Source organism: Ictidomys tridecemlineatus, chromosome 7, assembly GCF_052094955.1.
Source record: "Ictidomys tridecemlineatus isolate mIctTri1 chromosome 7, mIctTri1.hap1, whole genome shotgun sequence".
Lineage (NCBI taxonomy): Eukaryota > Metazoa > Chordata > Mammalia > Rodentia > Sciuridae > Ictidomys > Ictidomys tridecemlineatus.
Window position 1 is genome coordinate 99,186,577 of NC_135483.1, and position 18,431 is coordinate 99,205,007.

The 18,431-nt window shown below is 48.3% G+C and overlaps 1 protein-coding gene across 1 annotated transcript in view; it reads right to left on the bottom strand.

Annotated features, from left to right (window-relative positions):
* Positions 1-10,214: 10,214 nt before the first annotated feature.
* Tfcp2l1 (transcription factor CP2 like 1) overlaps positions 10,215-18,431 on the bottom strand; it is a 62,004-nt gene continuing 53,787 nt past the window's right edge. The window contains exon 15 of the mRNA XM_005315906.4: positions 10,215-17,749. Coding sequence (XP_005315963.1) covers positions 17,703-17,749 — 47 coding nt within the window. The 3' untranslated portion in view covers positions 10,215-17,702. The remainder of the gene's footprint in view (positions 17,750-18,431) is intronic.

An 18,431-nucleotide genomic window follows, 5' to 3' on the forward strand; every position in this document is an offset into this window, starting at 1 on the left:
CAGGCCGGTGGACCGCTGAGCCGCAGCCCCAGCCCCAGCCCCAGCCCCAGCCCTTTTTATTTATTTATTTTTTTTATTCTGAGACAGGGTCTCACTTAGCTGCTGAGGGTGGCCTGCAACTTGTGTCTCTCAAGGTGCACTGAGTGGAACACCTGGAATCACATCCTTTCTGGGGGCAACTTAACGAACTTCTCTTGCCCCAGTGTCCTCCTCCTCCCCTCCCCCTCCCCCTCCCCTCCCCCCCCCTCCCTCTCATCCCTCCCCCTCCCCCTCCTCTTCCTTAAATGCCATCATAGGGGAGACCGCTGAACCTCCAGCTAGACTGTTTTTCCCACCCAACCTAGTTGCTGGATGGAGAGATGTGACCCTGTCCTTCCTAATGTCTTTTGACCTGCTGTGATGGGTACAGTTCCAGGCCTGGTCTCCAGAACTTCTCCTTTCCTCCTCCAGTTTCTCCCTAGGCCCCTCCTCTGGCTGGAAGAAGCAAAGAGTTAAGGGGTGGGCTCTGAGGCCCTGCACCATGACAGATCTACTAGATGGAAGAAACAAGGACCCCAGTGCGGCCACGTGGAGTGCAGCCCCGGAGCTCACACTAGCCTGAGATAGGAGGGGAAATACACCTTTATGGTGTTGACCCAGGAACATCTCGGGGCTGGATTTGCAGCATCCCGCATGATATCACCTCTGGAGAGTCTCCTGCATGCTGTGGGTTCTGCATCTTCAGACTTAACGGATTTTGGATCATAACTATTTGGGCCAGGCACAGAGGTGCACACCTGTAATCCCAGGTACTTGGAGGCTGAGGCTAGAGCATTACAAGGTCAAGGCCAGCCTCAGCCTTCAGCAGGAAGGCAATGCCCTATCTCAAAGAAAAAAAATTTTAAAAGGGGCTTGATATAGAGGTCAGTGGCAAAATGCCCCTGGGTTCAATCCCCAGTACCAAAGAAAAAGAAGAAAATATTTTGGGGGAAAATTTTGTGTCCGTACTGAACCAGCAATTTTTTTCTTATCACCATCCCCTAAACAATACTGTAGAGCCACTACTTATCAGCATTCACGTTAGATATTATAAGTTATCTAGAGATGATTTTAAAGGGAGCCAGGTACAGTGTCGCATGCCTGTAATCTCAACCACTCAGGAGTCTGAAGCAGGAGGATCACATGTTTGGGGCCAGCCTAGGCCACTTATTGAGACCCTGACTCAGATAAAAAAGAAAGGGGATATAGCTCAGCAGTAGCGTTCCCCTGGGTTCAATCCCCAGCACAGAAAAGAAAGAACAAATTAATATGGCCACAATGTGAGACTATTTTATTTCATTACTTTACGATATTTCCAACTTAGTATCTTTCTCTAATAAGGATTACCCTAGTAGTACTGTTTTATATTCTCAGGAGTCTTTTTAATGACATTTTCTTTGGAACAATTTACAGGTTAGCTGGTCTATAAACCCACTCTTCAAACTCTTAAGTCACTAGCAACAAATAAAACAGTACCCAAAATACTACTTAGAACACGTGGTTCTTCAGCCCGGGGCCCTCATGACCCCTTTCCTGGAGTCAGATTTATTTCAAAACATGGACAGCCCTCCCCGGGGAGGGGGTTTGGAGGATGGGGGGCCACAGCTCCAAAATGGGCAGGTCGGCAAAACTAGAAGAAGCACAGAGGTTCCTTGAGATCCTAGTGGAGCCCAGGGTTCCCATTGAGGGGACAGGGTCTGCCTCTACCCTCCAGTGACTCCACACTAGGGTTCACTTACAGCTCAAAGAGAAGAGCCATTCCCAGCAGCCCAGTCCTGGGAGCAGGGTTTCCCAGAGAGTGACATTTGCCACAAGGGGAAATTCCAGGCAGCCTGACAAAAATCACCCTTCAATATCTATTCTCCTAGAATATTTATATTTTTTTATGTTCAATATTTGTTTGACATAAGGACTCCTAGTCTTTTTTTAATTTTTATTTATTTTTCCCCTTTCACATTTTTTAATTGATGCCTTATGGCCATACATAATAATGGGATTTATTGTTACATATTCCTAAATGCTGGCCTCAAACTTGAATCCTCCTGCCTTAGCCTCCCTGGTTGATGGGGTTACGGGGCATTAGTGCCCCCTTTTTTCACTTTCTGGTACTCAGGATTGAACCCAGGGGTGTTTTACCACTGAGCCACATGTCCCCGGCTCTTTTTAATGTTTTACTTGGAGTCATAGCCTCGCTAAGTTGCCGAGGCTAGCCTTGAACTTGTGAGCCTCCTGAGCCTCTGGAATCACAGGCATGCACCACTGCCGTGCAATGTGTAGAGAGATCCAAAAGCCATCAGTCCTTGGATGTCAGAGCGGGGACCTCCCCAAGTCAGGGGAGCTGCCACGTTCTCTGAGAGCCAACATGCATGCATAGGAGGGACAAAGGAAGGGAGACAGAAAACGCTGAGCAGGCTTCCCTAGTGACCAGCCAGCCACCGCCTAGAGGCCAGAGAATGGTCTGAAGACCATGGTGAGCAGGAGGATCTGGGGAGATGGAGGGCTGAGGTAGTGCCCTGCAGAGCAGACGGCCACATGGTGCTCATGCAGGGACCCAGTGGCCGGCTTCCTCTTCCGGGATGCACATCTCACATAGCAGCAGCATGGTCAGCAGAGGACATTTGCAGTTGTAGGGAAGATACCCATTTAGTGACCATTGATAGGTTGGGGACCCAGGGCCCCCTGACCGGGGCTGGACTCCAAGCTGAAGGCTTCCTAAGCTGGCCCCTGGTTGCAGGCCTTACCTCCACCCTCCCTGTCTCAGGGAGGCAAGTCCAGCCGGACTGGAAGAGAGGAGGTGGCTTTAGTTCCCCTTCTCATATGGGGCCACAGTCACAGCTGGCAATTCCAGAGTCATTCCCTTCCCACCTTGGCCATGTCCCAGCTGTGAGCACAGTTGGGTAGATTGCCTGCTCCCAAGGCCCTCCTTCCCAGGGTAGGAAGATCTGGACTGAGGTGGGAGGTCTCCAGACCTGTCTGGGCCTCCTCCTTCCTGGCGAGGAGAAGCACCTTCTCCAGGATGCATTTGCTCCTGGACATCAGCCCCTCCACTCCCTCCCCAGAGCCACATGGCACCATGGAAAGACAGCAAGTCTTTGACGATGACAAAAGCCTGACTGTGTCCCCTGATCAGCTGTGTAGGGTACCCAGCCTTGAGGAGGCTACCCCACCTCTCTGAGCCTCAGTCTCCAAATAGAAATATGCAGACTAATGAGCTGAAAGAAGGAACTGGGAGAAAGAAGACCCCCACCTTTACCTGAAGCACCCAGATACATGCAGTGATGGTGGGCCCGTCATTCAGTTGACAAAAGATAGATCAGTGAGTGAAAAGGCCAATTTTTATTCCCATGGATGTGGAAGCTCACATAAAAATATGGTTCAAAGAGGTAGGTAGAATTTGGGACATGTAATGCCATCTTACTTACTACTATAGATGCACTCCCAGTAGTTTGGGAGGCTGAGGCAGGAGGATTGCAAGTTCAAGGCCAAACTCAGTAACTTAGGGAGGTTCTAGGTAACTCAGTGAGACCCTATCTTTAAATAAAATATAAAAAGGGCTGGGGGTGTGGCTCAGCCATAAAGAGTCCCTGGGTTCTATCCTAGCATGAATAAATAAATATATAAATACCAACTTACTAAGAAAGGGGGAGGATAAAGGACTTTATGGGAAAACAAATTACTTTTAGGAAAGATAAATTGGCCCTTAGGAGAACAGAGAGCAGATATAGGACTTATGGTGAAAATGTCTGTTTAGATGGTCTCTTGTCCCTCTCTGGCTTCTGGACTTCTGTCTGCTGATAGGAGTCAATCCCCCTTGATCTCAAAGCGCCCAGCGAGGGGCCTCAGGACAATGGGGTTCTTTGGGAAGTCCCTGCTTTCAGGCAGATAAGAAGAGGTCAGAAAAACACGAACAAAATCTTCTTCCCCGTGTTTTCTTTCTGGGTCCCTTTAGAAGTCTGGGGATATCCCAGTGAATGGTGTGCATTTTAGTTCTTAACTTTTTTTATGGTTTCTGATATGTATGACCCATGTAGCCATCGCTGTAAACATAGGCACATTCTAACCAGAAAAAGAATAAAGAAGAAGTCTAGGGAGGCCTGGGGCTGGGGGTGTGACTCAGTAGTAGAGCACTTAGCTAGTGTGAGCAAGGCCCTGGGTTGAGGGGGACGGGAGGAGGAGGAGGAGGAGGAGGAGGAGGAGAATGTTCCTTTGCTCTGTGCTTTGGACTCTTCCCAGTCACCACTCCATCCCAGTGATCTGTCCTCTTGTTCTAAACTGATCGTCCTGTCAGGGTATACCAGCTGGGGCACAGGCCAGAATCACAGTGGCAGCCCTCGGGCAGGCAGTCCCCTGTCTGTCCCCCAGGAGCACCGCCAAGGAGGAAGGACAAACTGACAGTCCTGGCTCCGGTACAGGAACTGAGGGGGTCTGGGGCACAAGCCCAGGGGCTGCCCAGGTCTATGTAGGTGCCAGGAAATAGGGGAGCTGTCCTGACATTGGGAAAAAGGGACCAAGCAGAGAGAACAGAGGGAGGAAGAAGGGAGGGAAGGAGGGGAGGAAATGGTGGGTTTTCTCCATTCTCCGTGGGGTTGGAGCCCAGCCCCTTCCCCTTCCAGGATGGCCTCTGGGATTATCAGATATCCCCAATAGCTGCTCCTGCCTGATAAGCCCTCTGCAGATAACCCTTTTCCCTTGTAATTGAGTTTAAATACTGATCTTGCCCAACCAAGGCAGGTTAAAATTCAACCCGCCATTTGGGATACCTCCCAGCCACCAGGCCCTCTGCCCTGGGGTGGAATGACAGGAGGCCAAGGGGGGGCTGGAGCAGGCCGGGGTGCAGCCTGTGCTGGCTGCCTCTCCTCCTGGCCCTGCCAGGGTGGGCTGCCTCACCTAGGGGCCAGAGGAGCCCTGTCCAAGCTGAGCCTCGGGGTCCAGCTTGCCCTCACCAACGGAGGATACGGAAGGCCATTCTGCTCCACCCGCGGCTCAGCAGGGAGAAGTTGCTCTGACACCTTTCTCTGGAGGATTCTGCTTGGCGGCTCACAGTGTCCCCAGGCTCCAAGAGTCCCCAGCCCTCCCTTGTGATAGCCTTTACTCGATTCCCTCGGGCTCCTGAGAGTATGGTCCTTGGGGGTCAGCCTCCCAGGGCCCATCCTGTCTGCTAGCAGTAGAACCTCTAGTCTGCTGGCACAGACCTGAACAGTAGGCCACCCCCTGTCCCCCAGGACTTTCTCTGGTCCTCCTTGTGAATCACGAAAGTCAGCAATAGGGCAGCCACTACCGCTCTCCAGGGCCCAGGAGAAGTGCTGGGTGTGGCGACTGGCCCCTGGCTCAGTCCGCTTTACTTGAAGTGAGAACGGGAGATCTCAGAGGTGTGCCACAGCTCCTGGGCCTGAGATGACCTTCCTGTCCCTTGATCCTGACCTTTCCTGTCCTGCTTCTTTCCCTCCACCCTTAGCTCTCCCTAGGTCTTCACACATTTAATTAGTGAATTTATTGAATTCTTGCAATGCTGGGGTTGAATCTGTGACTCATTTCTCCTCTCTTCTCCTCCCAGGAAGAGGATAGGTGCCTCAAAGCCAGTGGTTGTCAGAGTGTGACCCCCCCCACACTGGTCTAGAACCTGTTAGGAATGTAAATTCTCATGTGCTCCCACCCCATCACGGAATGGGAGATGCTGGGAATGGGGACCCAGCACTGTGTGCTAGGAGTTGCTTTGAGCTGGCTGCAACCCAGGGCCTGATCCAGGCTACGCATGTGCTCTGTGGGCCCAGGACTATCTCCCCAGCTCCCACGGAGACATTGACACCCCAGGGCATCTGTTCTCATCTGGAGCTGCAAGTCAGAATAAAAGGCTCCTGTGGGCTGGGGATGCCTGAAGGTAGAGAGCTTGCCTAGCATAGGGGAGGCTCTGGAGCTAATCCCCAGCTCTGCAAAAACTAAGTAAACTAATTAAATATGGTGTAAATTACCCATTAAAAAAAAAAAAAAAAAACCTCTGGGTGTGGTGGCACCCATCATTCCAGTGACTCAGGAAGGTTGAAACAAAAAAGATTGCAAGCTCAAGGCCAACCTGGAACACTTAGTGAGAACTTGTCTAAAAATAAAACAATAAAGCCGGGCCCAGTGGTGCACACCTGTAATCCCAGCAACTAGGGAGGCTGAGGCAGGAGGACAGCAAGTTCAAAGCCAGCCTCAGCAACTTATCGAGCAAGGACTTAAGCAACTTTAGCAAGACATTGTCTCAAATGAAAAAATAAAAAATAAAAAAGGGCTGGGAATTTGGTCAGTGGTTAAGCACCCCTGAATTCAATCCCTGGTACCCAAAATAAATAAATAAATAATATATAAGAAAGGCTGGGAACAATTGAAGTCAGTATTTGCTGACGCTGGGAGTGCCCTAATTAACCAGCAAATCAGAATGACAGTTTCTTCCCAGCCAATGAGTTGAACTTTCTCTTTGTATGGAAATCCTCCATTTAAAAAAAAAATTTTTTTTGTAAGTCTCCAGTGCTTGCTTTGCAATATTCAGAGTTGTCTTGATTAAATGTACCCAAATTGCAAAATAATAATAATAATAAATAAATAATAATAATAATAATAATAATAATAATAATAAAAGGGCTGGGGATACAGCTCAGTGGTAGAGCACCTCTGGGATTTGTCCTCAGTAGCACAACAACAAAGACAAAAAACTTTACCTATTTCTGGTTTACTGTATGCCAACGCCTTTCAAAACTCTTCAAAATTGTTTAGTCCTGTAACAATTCCACAAGGCAGGCCCCCTTTTAGGTTTGATTAGCCCCCTTTTAGGTTTGAGGAAAGTGAGGCTCAGGAAAGCTAAGTAACCTTACCCAAAGGCACAGACCCAGGCACCAAATTTGAAGCCAAGCACCATTACCACTACCCCAGGGGTCCCCAAAGCGTGGACCCTTGACTACAGGATTTGCATCATGGCCTGGGAACGTTGCAGCAATGCAGATTCTCAGCTCAGACCTGAAAAGTCCAAAGGTCTGGAATGAGAGGGTGGGGGAGGCAGTACCTGTTGAAGGGTGATCCCAATGATTCTAAGGCAGTTGGAGAACCCAGCACCATCCCCTGATGCCCCAAAATGAGCCGTCTTATGTCACTGACCCTGAAAGCTTCGAGCCCATGTCACAGCTCAGGGATCGTTGGCTGGAAGCAAACCATCCCACGTTGCGGGATTGCTTCTGACCTTGGAGAGGAAGCCGGATGGTAGTCTGTGCCCAGTGGGCTCCCCTGCAGGACCTGCCCACTGCAGAGCACTGGGCCTCTCTAAACCTCAGCCTAGAGTGCGGGAGCAGCAGGCTACACACCACCCAGCTCCTGTGTCCTGGCTCCGTCTGGATTCCCTGATGGGGTTAGCGGCTACGCAAGTAGGGAGTCAGATGCGGTTAGCAGCTGTGTGGCCAGCAGCCAGGCAGAAAGAAAGGCAGGGGGTGCAGAGAAGCTCCCCAGGGCCTGGCCCCTCGTGCCCTCATCAAGCACCCTAATTCCACTCTGAGATCTCACACCCAATCCCCTTGCTGCACACCCACCAGGGTGTTCCTCCAAATTCACAAGGTGACACAGAATCCCCCAAGGCTGCGGAGGTGATGAGGTCATGCAGGTGGAGCCCTTGGCAATGGGGTGGGTGCCCGTAAGAGGCCAGCAGGGTCATTGCCCCCCCACCACCACCATGCCAGCACGCACTGAGAAGGCGCCTCTGTGAACCAGGAAGCGGATCCTCACCAGATATCAAATCTTCTGGGGCCTTGATCTTGAACTTCTCAACCTCCACAACTGTGAGAAATGAATTCTTGTGGTTTCTGTCATCCAGTTTGTGGTATTTTTGTTCTAGCAGGCTGAAGGGACTATGACAGCCAGCAGGTTCCTTCTCAAACCCAGGATGGCCAATGCTGTCCCCACTGGACCTATAGCACAAATCAGAGGGCTGGGGGCACCATCCACCTGCGCACTCCTGCACACACGCACGTGTGCACACCCACGCGGTCTTCGAGGTGTAGTCAAAGCAGGGCAGATCCCACAGAGGGCAAGGAGTCACCTTGGCAGGCCGGGACCTGCATTTCTAAAGGAAAGAGTCCAAGTATTGTTTCACGAAACTCCTAATATGTGGGTGTGTGCTGCAACCCTGAGAACTCTTGAGGATCACTAGGTTATCTGACCCCATCTCCAGCCACACCCACAGTCCACAGTGCCACTCGGGATCAGCTGCAATCCCTGCGCTGGGATTCTGGGAAACACCAGCTGCTCCCCACCCCAAGGCCCGTCTCCTTGCATGCTAGCCTGTGCTCATTTCAGCACCCCAAATGTGCAAGGCACGTGGCGTTCCCATTGCACAGATGAGAAGACTGAGGGTCATGGGAGGGTACAGAGGATCCAAGATTCTAACTGAAGCCTCCCACCTGTGCAGTCTCTGCTCCTCCAATGGAGACATGCAGGCAAATCGAGAGGAGAAGTAAAGACCAAAGTGCTGTGTGGGTGTGTCGGTGGGGTCACCAGCCATGAGACTCAGGGCATATGTGATTGGAATGAAGCAGTGGGGACTAGAGATGGGGCAGACAAGATGGGCAAAAGCGTGTTCTGGGGAGGGAGGCTTCTGAGCAGTATAGGGGACACTGATTGATCGGGTTGTGGTGGGTGGCTGAAGTCCTGGCACCAGCAGGAGGTGGCAAGGGGTTGGGGTAGCAGCAGAATCAGCAGAAGTGTTCAACCCCGCCCACCTGCTGATCATGCTTCAAAGATCCATGACTTTCCAGTTAGGGTGACCTGCTAGGACGGGCTGGCATGGGGCTTACCTAGCACTTACCTAGCCTGGGCAATGTCCGGGTTCCCCAGTTCCATCCTCAGCACACCAAACACACACACAAAACAAGAAGAGAATAACAAGTGTTGGAGAAGATGTGAAGTCCTCGGAACCCGGGAGCACTGTTGGTGGGGACACAATGAGGTAGCTGCTGTGGAAAACCACAGGATGGTTCCTTAAAATATTAAAAACAGAACTACCTATGATCCAGCAAGACCACTTCCAAGTTACAAACAAAATAATTAAAAGTAGGGTCTTTCTTTTCTTTGTACTGGGAATTGAAGCTGGGGCACTTTACTATGCACCTCATCTCCAGCCCTTCTTAAAATTTTGAGACAGGCTCTCTAGTTTGCTGAGTCTGGCTTCCAACTTGAGATCCTCCTTGCTCAGCCTCCCAAGGCACTGGGATTATAGGCATGCACCACTGCGCCTGGAGGAAGGAGGGTCTTGGAGAGATATTCACCCAGCCATATACACTGCAGGTAGCATCATTCACAATCCTTAAAAGGTGGAAGCAGGCCAAGCATGGTGGGACACACCTGACATCCCAGCAGCTGGCTGGGAGGCTGAGGCAAGAGGAACGCAAGTTCAAAGCCAGCCTCAGCAACTAAGCAAGGCCCTAAGCAACTCAGTAAAGCCCTGTCTCTAAATAAAATAGGAGCTGGGTTGGGGGTGTGGCTCGGTGGTTAAGTGCCCGGATCCAGGGGCAATTGGAGGATAAAAAAAAAGATAGAAGCACCCCCAAATATTCACTGATGGAAGAATAAAATGGGGTCTAGTTACACAATGGACTATTATTCAGACTTAAAATGGGAGGGGATTTTGACATGTATTGCATCTTGGGCCAGACACCAAAAGACAAATATTGTATAATTCCATTTAAATGAGCTACCTAGAGTCATCAAATTCATCCAGACAGAAATCGATGGTGGTTGCCAGGAGCTGGGGAGGGGAATCAAGAGTCATTGTTTGATGGGTGCAGAGTTTCAGTTTTGCCAGGACAAAGAGCTCTGGCAGTGAATGGCAAGGATTGCACAACTCGAATGACTTCATGCCACTGAGCTGTACTCAAAAAAAGGTTAAAATGGCAACTTTTTCTTTTCTTTTTTTTATACTGGGGATTGAACTCAGGGGCACTCAACCACTGAGCCACATCCCCAGCCCTATTTTGTATTTTATTTAGAGACAGGGTCTTACTAGTTGCTTAGCACCTCACTTTTGCTGAGGCTGGCTTTGAATGTGTGATCCTCCTGCTTCAGCCTCCGGAGCCGCTGGATGACAGGCATGTACCACCACGCCCGGGTTATGATGGCAACTTTCATATTTAACCCCAATTCAATAAGCAAAAGAACTGGAGGCTGAGCCACAGAGGTTTCTTACAAATGAGTTTTATTTGCCTTCTGACCCAAGTACAGACCCCACATTCAGATTTCTCTCCTGCACATCAGTACAGTAACAAGTGCAAAATATGCTTTTTTTCAGGTACAAAAACAACATGGTGGCATGACAGCCTGGATTTCAGTGGCCTCCTCTATAACCACTCACACCCATTTGAACCACCCCAATAGACACCCACCACCTTTAGAAAAGAATCACCCAATCTGGAAGAAGGTGGGCAAGATACATATTAACAAAGAAACCACATTAAATACAAGAACATTACAGATAAATAGTAACTTGCTAGCCAGCCAGTGGAGGCTGCTACTACCTAAGTAGTAGTAATGGAGGCCCAGTTGCTCAGGGCTGTCTGCACCTGAGGGGTCCACAAGGAAGGACAAGCTGTGGGAGACAGGGACAGCCCCGCTGCAAGATGGGCCACACCACCCCATGCCAAGGCTCCTCAACCTCCAAGGACAGCCTAGAAACCCAAGCCTAGGCAAGGCCCTCATGGTCACCTACCAAGGCCAAACCAAGCAGGAAGAGCAGCAAGACATGTAGGAGAATATCTGTGGACCCCAGAGAAGCTAAGCAGTCCTTGAAACCCCAGGCACTAGTTCGAGGCTGACCCCTCCCAGAACAGAAGTGACCAGCTCAGAAGACCACCACCCTCAGCAGTCCATGAAGATCAGCACAAAAGCCCTTTTCTGGAATCAAGCCCCAGGACTATGGCCAGGGGATCCAGGCCAAAGGTCAAGTAGGTCTCCAGGAACTTGGGGGGCAGGTGGGAAAGGGGAAGCCGAGGCCTGTCTGTTATTCCCAGGGACAGGTGAGCACAGGCCACAGGAGCTAGCCAGGGGACCAGATCCTTCCAAAGAGGGCTTCCTGGCCACACAGGAAGGGGGACCCACAACAGGCCAGGGGGACTCAGACTGCATCTCCTGCTTCTAAGCAAAATAACTTATTTAAAATAATCCTTTAACTATAAATAATCTCAGAGAATGAAATTTAAGTCTAGCTCAATGGCTAACAAACATTTTCTGAATATGGGCTAGCATAAATGTCATCGGTTTCAAGGGACAAGAGGAAAAACTGATATTACATTGGCACAAGAGAAAACAAATTTCCACAATTGATTTTTTCCATGCTTGAGTTGAGCCAGGACCTCACACCTTCTGTCAAGAGCTCTCACCACTGACCGATGCCCCGGGACCTCCATAAGTTTTTAACTGGTGTAATTAAAGATATAGTAATTGAGCACATTTTTTGGGTAATTGAAGACTACTAATGAGAAGAATAGATTTTGGGGGAGAGGGTCAGAAGGGGGGATAAAATGAGGTTAGCATTTCCCTTAACTGGGTTCAAAGACAAACTTCCTGATCATCAAATCAATGGCAAAAACAAAGAGCTGGGTTTGCCCCCATTTGCCCGCCCTGATGGGAGAGTGGGCAGATACTGGTAATGGTGACACTGAGCCACAGGGTCCCGGGATACAGGGTTCTCTGTTCTCTCTGCAGCCCACCTGGCCCTTCTCAAGGTGAAGGACACAGGGACCTGTTCACACTGTGGTCCTCTGGAGAGGGAGCAGCTGATGGCCCCACCCCAGGATCACAGAGGTGGGGGAGGGAGGACAGCCTGCAGGGGTCTTTGCAGAGGGGTCCACAAGTCAGTGGGGGCCTCAGGAGCTCTCCTGATAAACCTGGGAGGGCCCCAGGAAGGAGGCCAGGATCAGGCTGACCAGCACCTCCTGGAACCTCAGGCCCTGCTGCCCTGGCCCCAAGGAGCAATGAGAAGAGTGGCAATCAGTTTTCTACTGGCCAATGTGACTAGCAAGATCCCAGCGTGTGCAACCTGGATCTGTGCTCAGGACAGCAGCCAGCCCCACAGCTCCCTCAGGGACCCCTGAGCATACCCAGCCAGACATGTGCTCATGGTGTAGCTGGCGGGGAACATCCAGGAGCCCTGGTAAGCATGCCAGCAGGTGGGAGTTAGAGTTGATTTCTAAAGACACAACAGGGAAGATTCAACTCATGTTATGACCACAGAGCCGTATCCCCAAGCCCTTTTTTATTTTGAGACAGAATCTGGCCTTCAGCCTGGCCCATTGTAGGATCTTGATAAATGGACAGTGAGAAAAAACCTGGCACCCCTCAGATTCATGTGGCTGCAGACTTCTGGGGATGGAGCCCAGGGTCAAGTTCTCTAACAATGAACAACACTCATGGAGTACCCAGCCTGTATTCTAAAGGACAGACAGATATGCCGCAGAGAGGCAGACACTCATGCCAAGCTCAGGTTTGGACCCAGGACTGCTGCCCTAACCTCCTCCTACATCTGAGTTCAACATTCAACACTGGACCCTCTCACCTCACCTCGCTCCGCCCCATCTCATTGCCAGCTTTTAGACCTTCTCAGAGTCTTGCTTGGGCCTTTCTCCTCTGTTCTACTGACAACAGCAAAGGAGTCTTTTTCCATTCATATCATCAACTTGTTAATGATTTTCAGAACCATGGTTGCTCAGGCCAGCCCCCCAGAGCAACCCTGAACTTGGAAACTTGTGACACACTGCTCAGCTCCAGCTCATTCCCAGAAAAGCCTTCTCTAGGTTAATAGCTCTGTTTAAGGGGCCCGAGGCTGCCTGGGCAAGAGGTCACTAGGGCAATGACTGACCTTTGCTTAGGATCCCAGGCAGGACTTGGAACTCGGCCACCCCATCCAGCCTTTTCCAAATGTGTACCACCCCTTCCCCTAGCAAATCCTATTGCGGCTCTAGTGAATAGCCTCTATGTCGTCATGGTACAGGTGCAAACTAGTGAACAGAGAAAGGTTTATTACAACCTTGCAAAAAGATGCTGGCTGGTCTAATAGTAAAGAACTCAGCCTGGGGCTTCCAGTTCAAGATGGCGGCCTGGACCATGAGATGAGTACATGCTTGTATCTTTGTTTCCTCTGTTCTAGTTTGAGTATGAGATGTTACCTAAAAAGCTTGTGTCGGGCAATGATGCTAGGATATTCAGAGATGAAACTCAGATTATGAGAGTTGTAACATCATCAGTGAATTAAGTCTATTTGAAGAATTAATCATTTGAATACCCACTGGGTGGTAACTCTAGGCAGGTTGTGCTTGGCTGGAGGAAGTAGGTCACTTTGGGTGTGTCCTTGGGTATTATGTCATTCCAGGCTCCTTGTGCATACTACCTCTCTCTGCTTCTCAGCTGCCATGAGCTGACAGCTCTCCTTCACCGTGATGTTCTCAACCTCAGACCCAGAGAAATGGAGCTGGCTGGCCAAGGACAGATCCTCTGAAACTGTGAGCCCAAAATAAAATTTTCCTCCTCTGAGTTGTTCTTATCAAGTATTTAGGTTACAGTGACATAAAGCTTCACCACCACCAAGAAGAAAACATGACCTAGCACACATGGCAGGGGGTGATGGGAAAGCCTTGGAAGGAGCTGAAGGCCCTGCAGGTCCAGTGTCTGTAGTTGGAGCCCACAGGAAAGACACTGGACAGAGACAAGAAGCACAATGGTTTTTCTGTACTCTAATGAAATGATAAACAAAACCTACTATGGTAGCTTATCTGACTCCCAAGGAAAGGATCAGCTGCTGAATTAATAGGTGAGAGAGAGATTTTGCTACCAAGTAACCATTTGTACTCTACCATTTTCTCTTCCACTGTAAGAGACAAGATTTAACTATAATCGTTAGAAGGATGACAATGAGCATGTCAGAAAATAGAAGCCTCTACTAACAGCAAACTGCAGGTAACAGACCTTTATTAGGACCTCTTTTGAAGTAAAAACAAAAAAATCAACCTACAACATTTTATAAGAATTAAAATTTAGCCTGCCATCGCTTGGTCTGGGTGGTGGCATCACTTAGGTGTGGCGACCACAGACACATTGAAGGGCTAAAAGTCAGAAGATGAAAAAAGGTCCAGTCTTGGTCCTTCCACGAATGAGAAGTATGTCCTTGAACAAATTATTCTACTTCCATGTGACTCAGTTTCCTCATGATTCAAAAAGGAAATGATTGGTCTAGGATCATCCAAAGGACTAGGATGTGCCATTGGAACATGGCAGGATATGTTCTGCCAAAGACGGCAGAATATCAGAGTGGAATGACCCCAATATTGGGAGACAGGTAGGGAGAGATGGCAAGAATAGAACAGGAAGAAGGCAGCTGTAAAGGTTGGGAACCAAACAGACTGAGGAGGGGAAGAGTGAGATTCCTAATGACATAATCAAGATCCATAAAGAAAGTAAAATTCAGGGACCATTAGCAAGGGCACCAAGACAATTCCATGGAAAAGATTAGCCTCTTAAACCACCAGGGTGGGAGAAGTAGATAACTACATGCAAAGGCATGAAGATGAATCCCTACTTCACACCATGAACAAACATTAACTCCAGATGGATCAAAGATCATTGGGAGAACTAGAACTATGAAATTTTTTTAAAATAGATAACTTGGATATCATCCAAATTTTAAAAACTTTTGTTCTTCAAAAGATACAACTAAGAAAAGGAAGACAACCACATATATATCTTGTATCTGATAAAGGACCTGCATCTAGAATATACCAATAACTCATACAACCTGATAATAAAAAGACAACCTAAGTAAAAAATGGGCAAAGGCTCTAAATAGGCATTTTTCTGAAGAAGATACACAAACGACCAATAAGCACGTGAAAAAATTCTCCACATCATTAACCATCAGGGAAATGGAAATCAAATCCAGGATGAGGTACCACTGCATGCCTACTCTGATATCATAATAAAAACGACATCATAGCAAGTGTTGGTGAGAATATGGAGAAACCAGAACCCTCATACATGGCAGGTGGGAATGTGAAATGGTCCAGCTGCCTGGCAATTGCTCAAAAAATTTAACACAGTTACTATTATGACCCAGCAACTCTACTCCTATGTAAATTTCCCCCAAGAAATGCATGTCCACATAAAAACTTTTACAAATATGTTCATAGCAGCATTACTCATATTATCCCCAAATCCAAGACATTCCAAATTTCCATCAACGGATGGATACAGTAATACACATACATTGGAAAATTATTCAGCAATATAAAGTAAGGAAGTAATGGACTGGGGTGGGTGTAGCTTGGTGGAGCACTTGCCTAGTATGTGTAAGGCCTAGGGTTTAATCCCCAGTCCCGCCAAAAAAAAAAAAAAAAAAAAAGAATACTAATACGTGCTCAACATGAATGACCTTAGAAAGAATTATGCAAGTGAGAGAAACCAGTCACAAAAGTTCATATGATATGATTCTATATGTATAGAATATCCAGCACAGGTCAATCTATATAAAAAAGGACAGTCACGGTTTCTCTGGTGTGGGGAAGTTGCGGAGCAGTGATAGCCTAAGACCATAGGATTTCTTTGGGGGGTGATAAAATACTAAACAACTGATTGTAATTTTATGAATCACTATAAATGGGTAAACTATATGGTATGTGAATGGTATCTCAATAATTCTGTTAACTCACTCTTCTCTTTCCCCTAGAAAACGAATCAGGAACCCCTTTCATTCTATAGGAATAGCATAGCTACTGTTTAGCTATAGAAGTGTCTCATTTCTCTATCACTGTGTGATATCACACAAGTGGCTTTGCCCTTCTGGGTCTCAATTTCCTGATCTGTAAAACAACATCTGCCTGGTTCTGACAACCTTTGAACCTAGCACAAAACTCTACAAAATTCCCATTACTCAATTTTCCCATTACTTCCAATATTCCACAAAATTTCCATTTCAAAAGCTCTAACAGGCTACTCTGATAGGCACAGGGTTCACCATGGTTTGGAAGATGAGCCTAAATACTCAGAGGTGAAAAAACAAATACCAAATGTCTTCTTTGATATAATGAGAGCAACTATGAACAGAGCAGGGAGGAAGAGCAGGAAGAAAAGATTAACATTAAACAGAGACATGAGGTGGGAGGGAAAGGGAGAGAAAAGGGAAATTGCATGGAAATGAAGGGAGACCCTCATTGCTATACAAAATTACATATAAGAGGTTGTGAGGGGAATGGGAAAATAAACAAGGAGAGAAATGAATTACAGTAGATGGGGTAGAGAGAGAAGATGGGAGGGGAGGGAGGGGGGATAGTGGGGGATAGGAAAGGTAGCAGAATACAACAGTTACTAATATGGCATTATGTAAAAATGTGGATGTGTAACCGACATGATTCTGCAATCTGCATTTGGGGTAAAATTGGGAGTTCATAACCCACTTCAATCTAATGTATGAAATATGATATGTCAAGAGCTTTGTAATGTTGTGAACAACCAATAAAAAAAAAAGAAAGTAAAAAAAAAATTCTCAGAGGTGAAGCCCTGGGTCAGTATAGATCACAAGCATAGAAGAAAGACTAAATCCTGACTCTACCATAGATACTGATACTCAGATCTCCTATATTTAAGATAATCCAACCATTCCAACGTTGCATTCCTAAACATACCCCCTTACAAATGAAAAAGGACAAAAATGAAGGGGCCCTCACAGAAAATACATCATCCTTATGAAACATGAAATAGGGAGCACTGGTCAAACAAGGTCTTCTCTCAATGGGATTTTTCCAGTGCATCCTATAGGTCCTGGTATTTTGATGATCAAGGTCTTCTGATGATATAATAGAATGATAATTTCCTAGACCTCCTTACCCATGATTGCTTAGGAAACAGAATTATACCAAAGTAGCAAAAAGAGGAATCACTGGGTTCTCATTCCTTCCCACTCTTGAAGATCTACCTGGGAAGAATCATTCTATTCCACCGTGCCCACCTCCAGACCACAGACAGGCCTCGGCATTAGCATCTGTAGGACTGGCCGTACACACGTACACTGTGGGGACTATTGTACCCACACAGACACAAGCACATCTCCCTCTGGGCTTTGCTGCGACACTCAGAAACAAGGAGAAGGTGAAAGAGGCAGAAGGCAGAGAATAACCCCTCTCCCAACAATTCACCCAAGAACAGGGAAGGCAGATGCCATGGGGTGACTGATAAAGGAAACATACACGTAGACAGAGAGAGGAGAACATACAGGTAGCAAGAGCTTTCTCCGGGGGTGGGGGTGGGGGGCAGGAGAATGGCCATAAGGGATCCATACAGGTGGCGCCAAGACCCTCAGTAGGCCTCCAACTAAGAGGCCTGGGTTTTCAGAGAAGGTGCCCCCCCTCCCCGGCTTGCCTTTTTAGAATATCAAGATTGAGAAAAAGCCCAAGGAACCATTCAATAGCTCGAGGCCAAGAGGAAAGGACAGTGAGGGGCCAGCGGCTCTCTGCATGCCAGGTTTTGTGTCCACTGGTTTCTGCTAGTTCGTGGTCTGTAGCTTTCATAGACTGGGCAGGGTCCCTCCTAGCCTCAGATTTTCTGGTGAGACTGGAGCTGACGGTGGTGCCATTTCAACATCGCAGGGGGTCCGTGGGGCTGGGAGCAGGTGAGTGTCCTACTTCGGCTCAGAGTCCACACTTCAGGATGATGTGGTAGCCATCATTGCTCTCGGCTGCAAGAGAGGAACACCAGGCATATGTCACAGTAAGGAAAGGGTCAGTGCTATAGTACCTGGGAGTCCTGAAGGGCAAGGGTACCAGCAGAGACCACCAAAGCAAGGTCACAGAAAGCCAACTGTCACATAAAGCAAGGATTTTAGCACATGCCTTGGCATGTATCTTGTCTAGTTTCTTTTTTTGACAATGGGCCTTTCAAACTTAGCCCTAGATCCGAGGACAAAAGCACCTACGTCGATGGAGGCTCATGGTTCCAAAGCCCACAGGCTCTCATTGGCTACAGTCTGCACCTTAACTGTTCCCCAAAGGACCATGTGTGGGAGGCTGGGGCCTATGACACTATTGAGAGGTGGTGGCCCCTTTAAGAGGTGGGACCTAATAGTGGGGAGGAGCTATGTCAGTGGGGGGGCATGTCCTTGAAGGAGCCGATAGGGCCCTAGCCCCTCCCCCTCCTCTCTCTTTGCTTCCCAGATAACATGGGTGAGGGGCTTCCTCTGCCACACACTACCTCCACCGTGGGCTCCCACAGACCCAAGAGCAGCAGGATCAGCCAGCCTTCAAAACTGTGAGCCAAATAAACTCTTCTTGAAGTTAATATCTCAGATATTTTGACACAGGCTAGATCCACAGAACAAGTGGGGAAATGGCGTCACCATAGATGAGGGTCCATGACCCAGC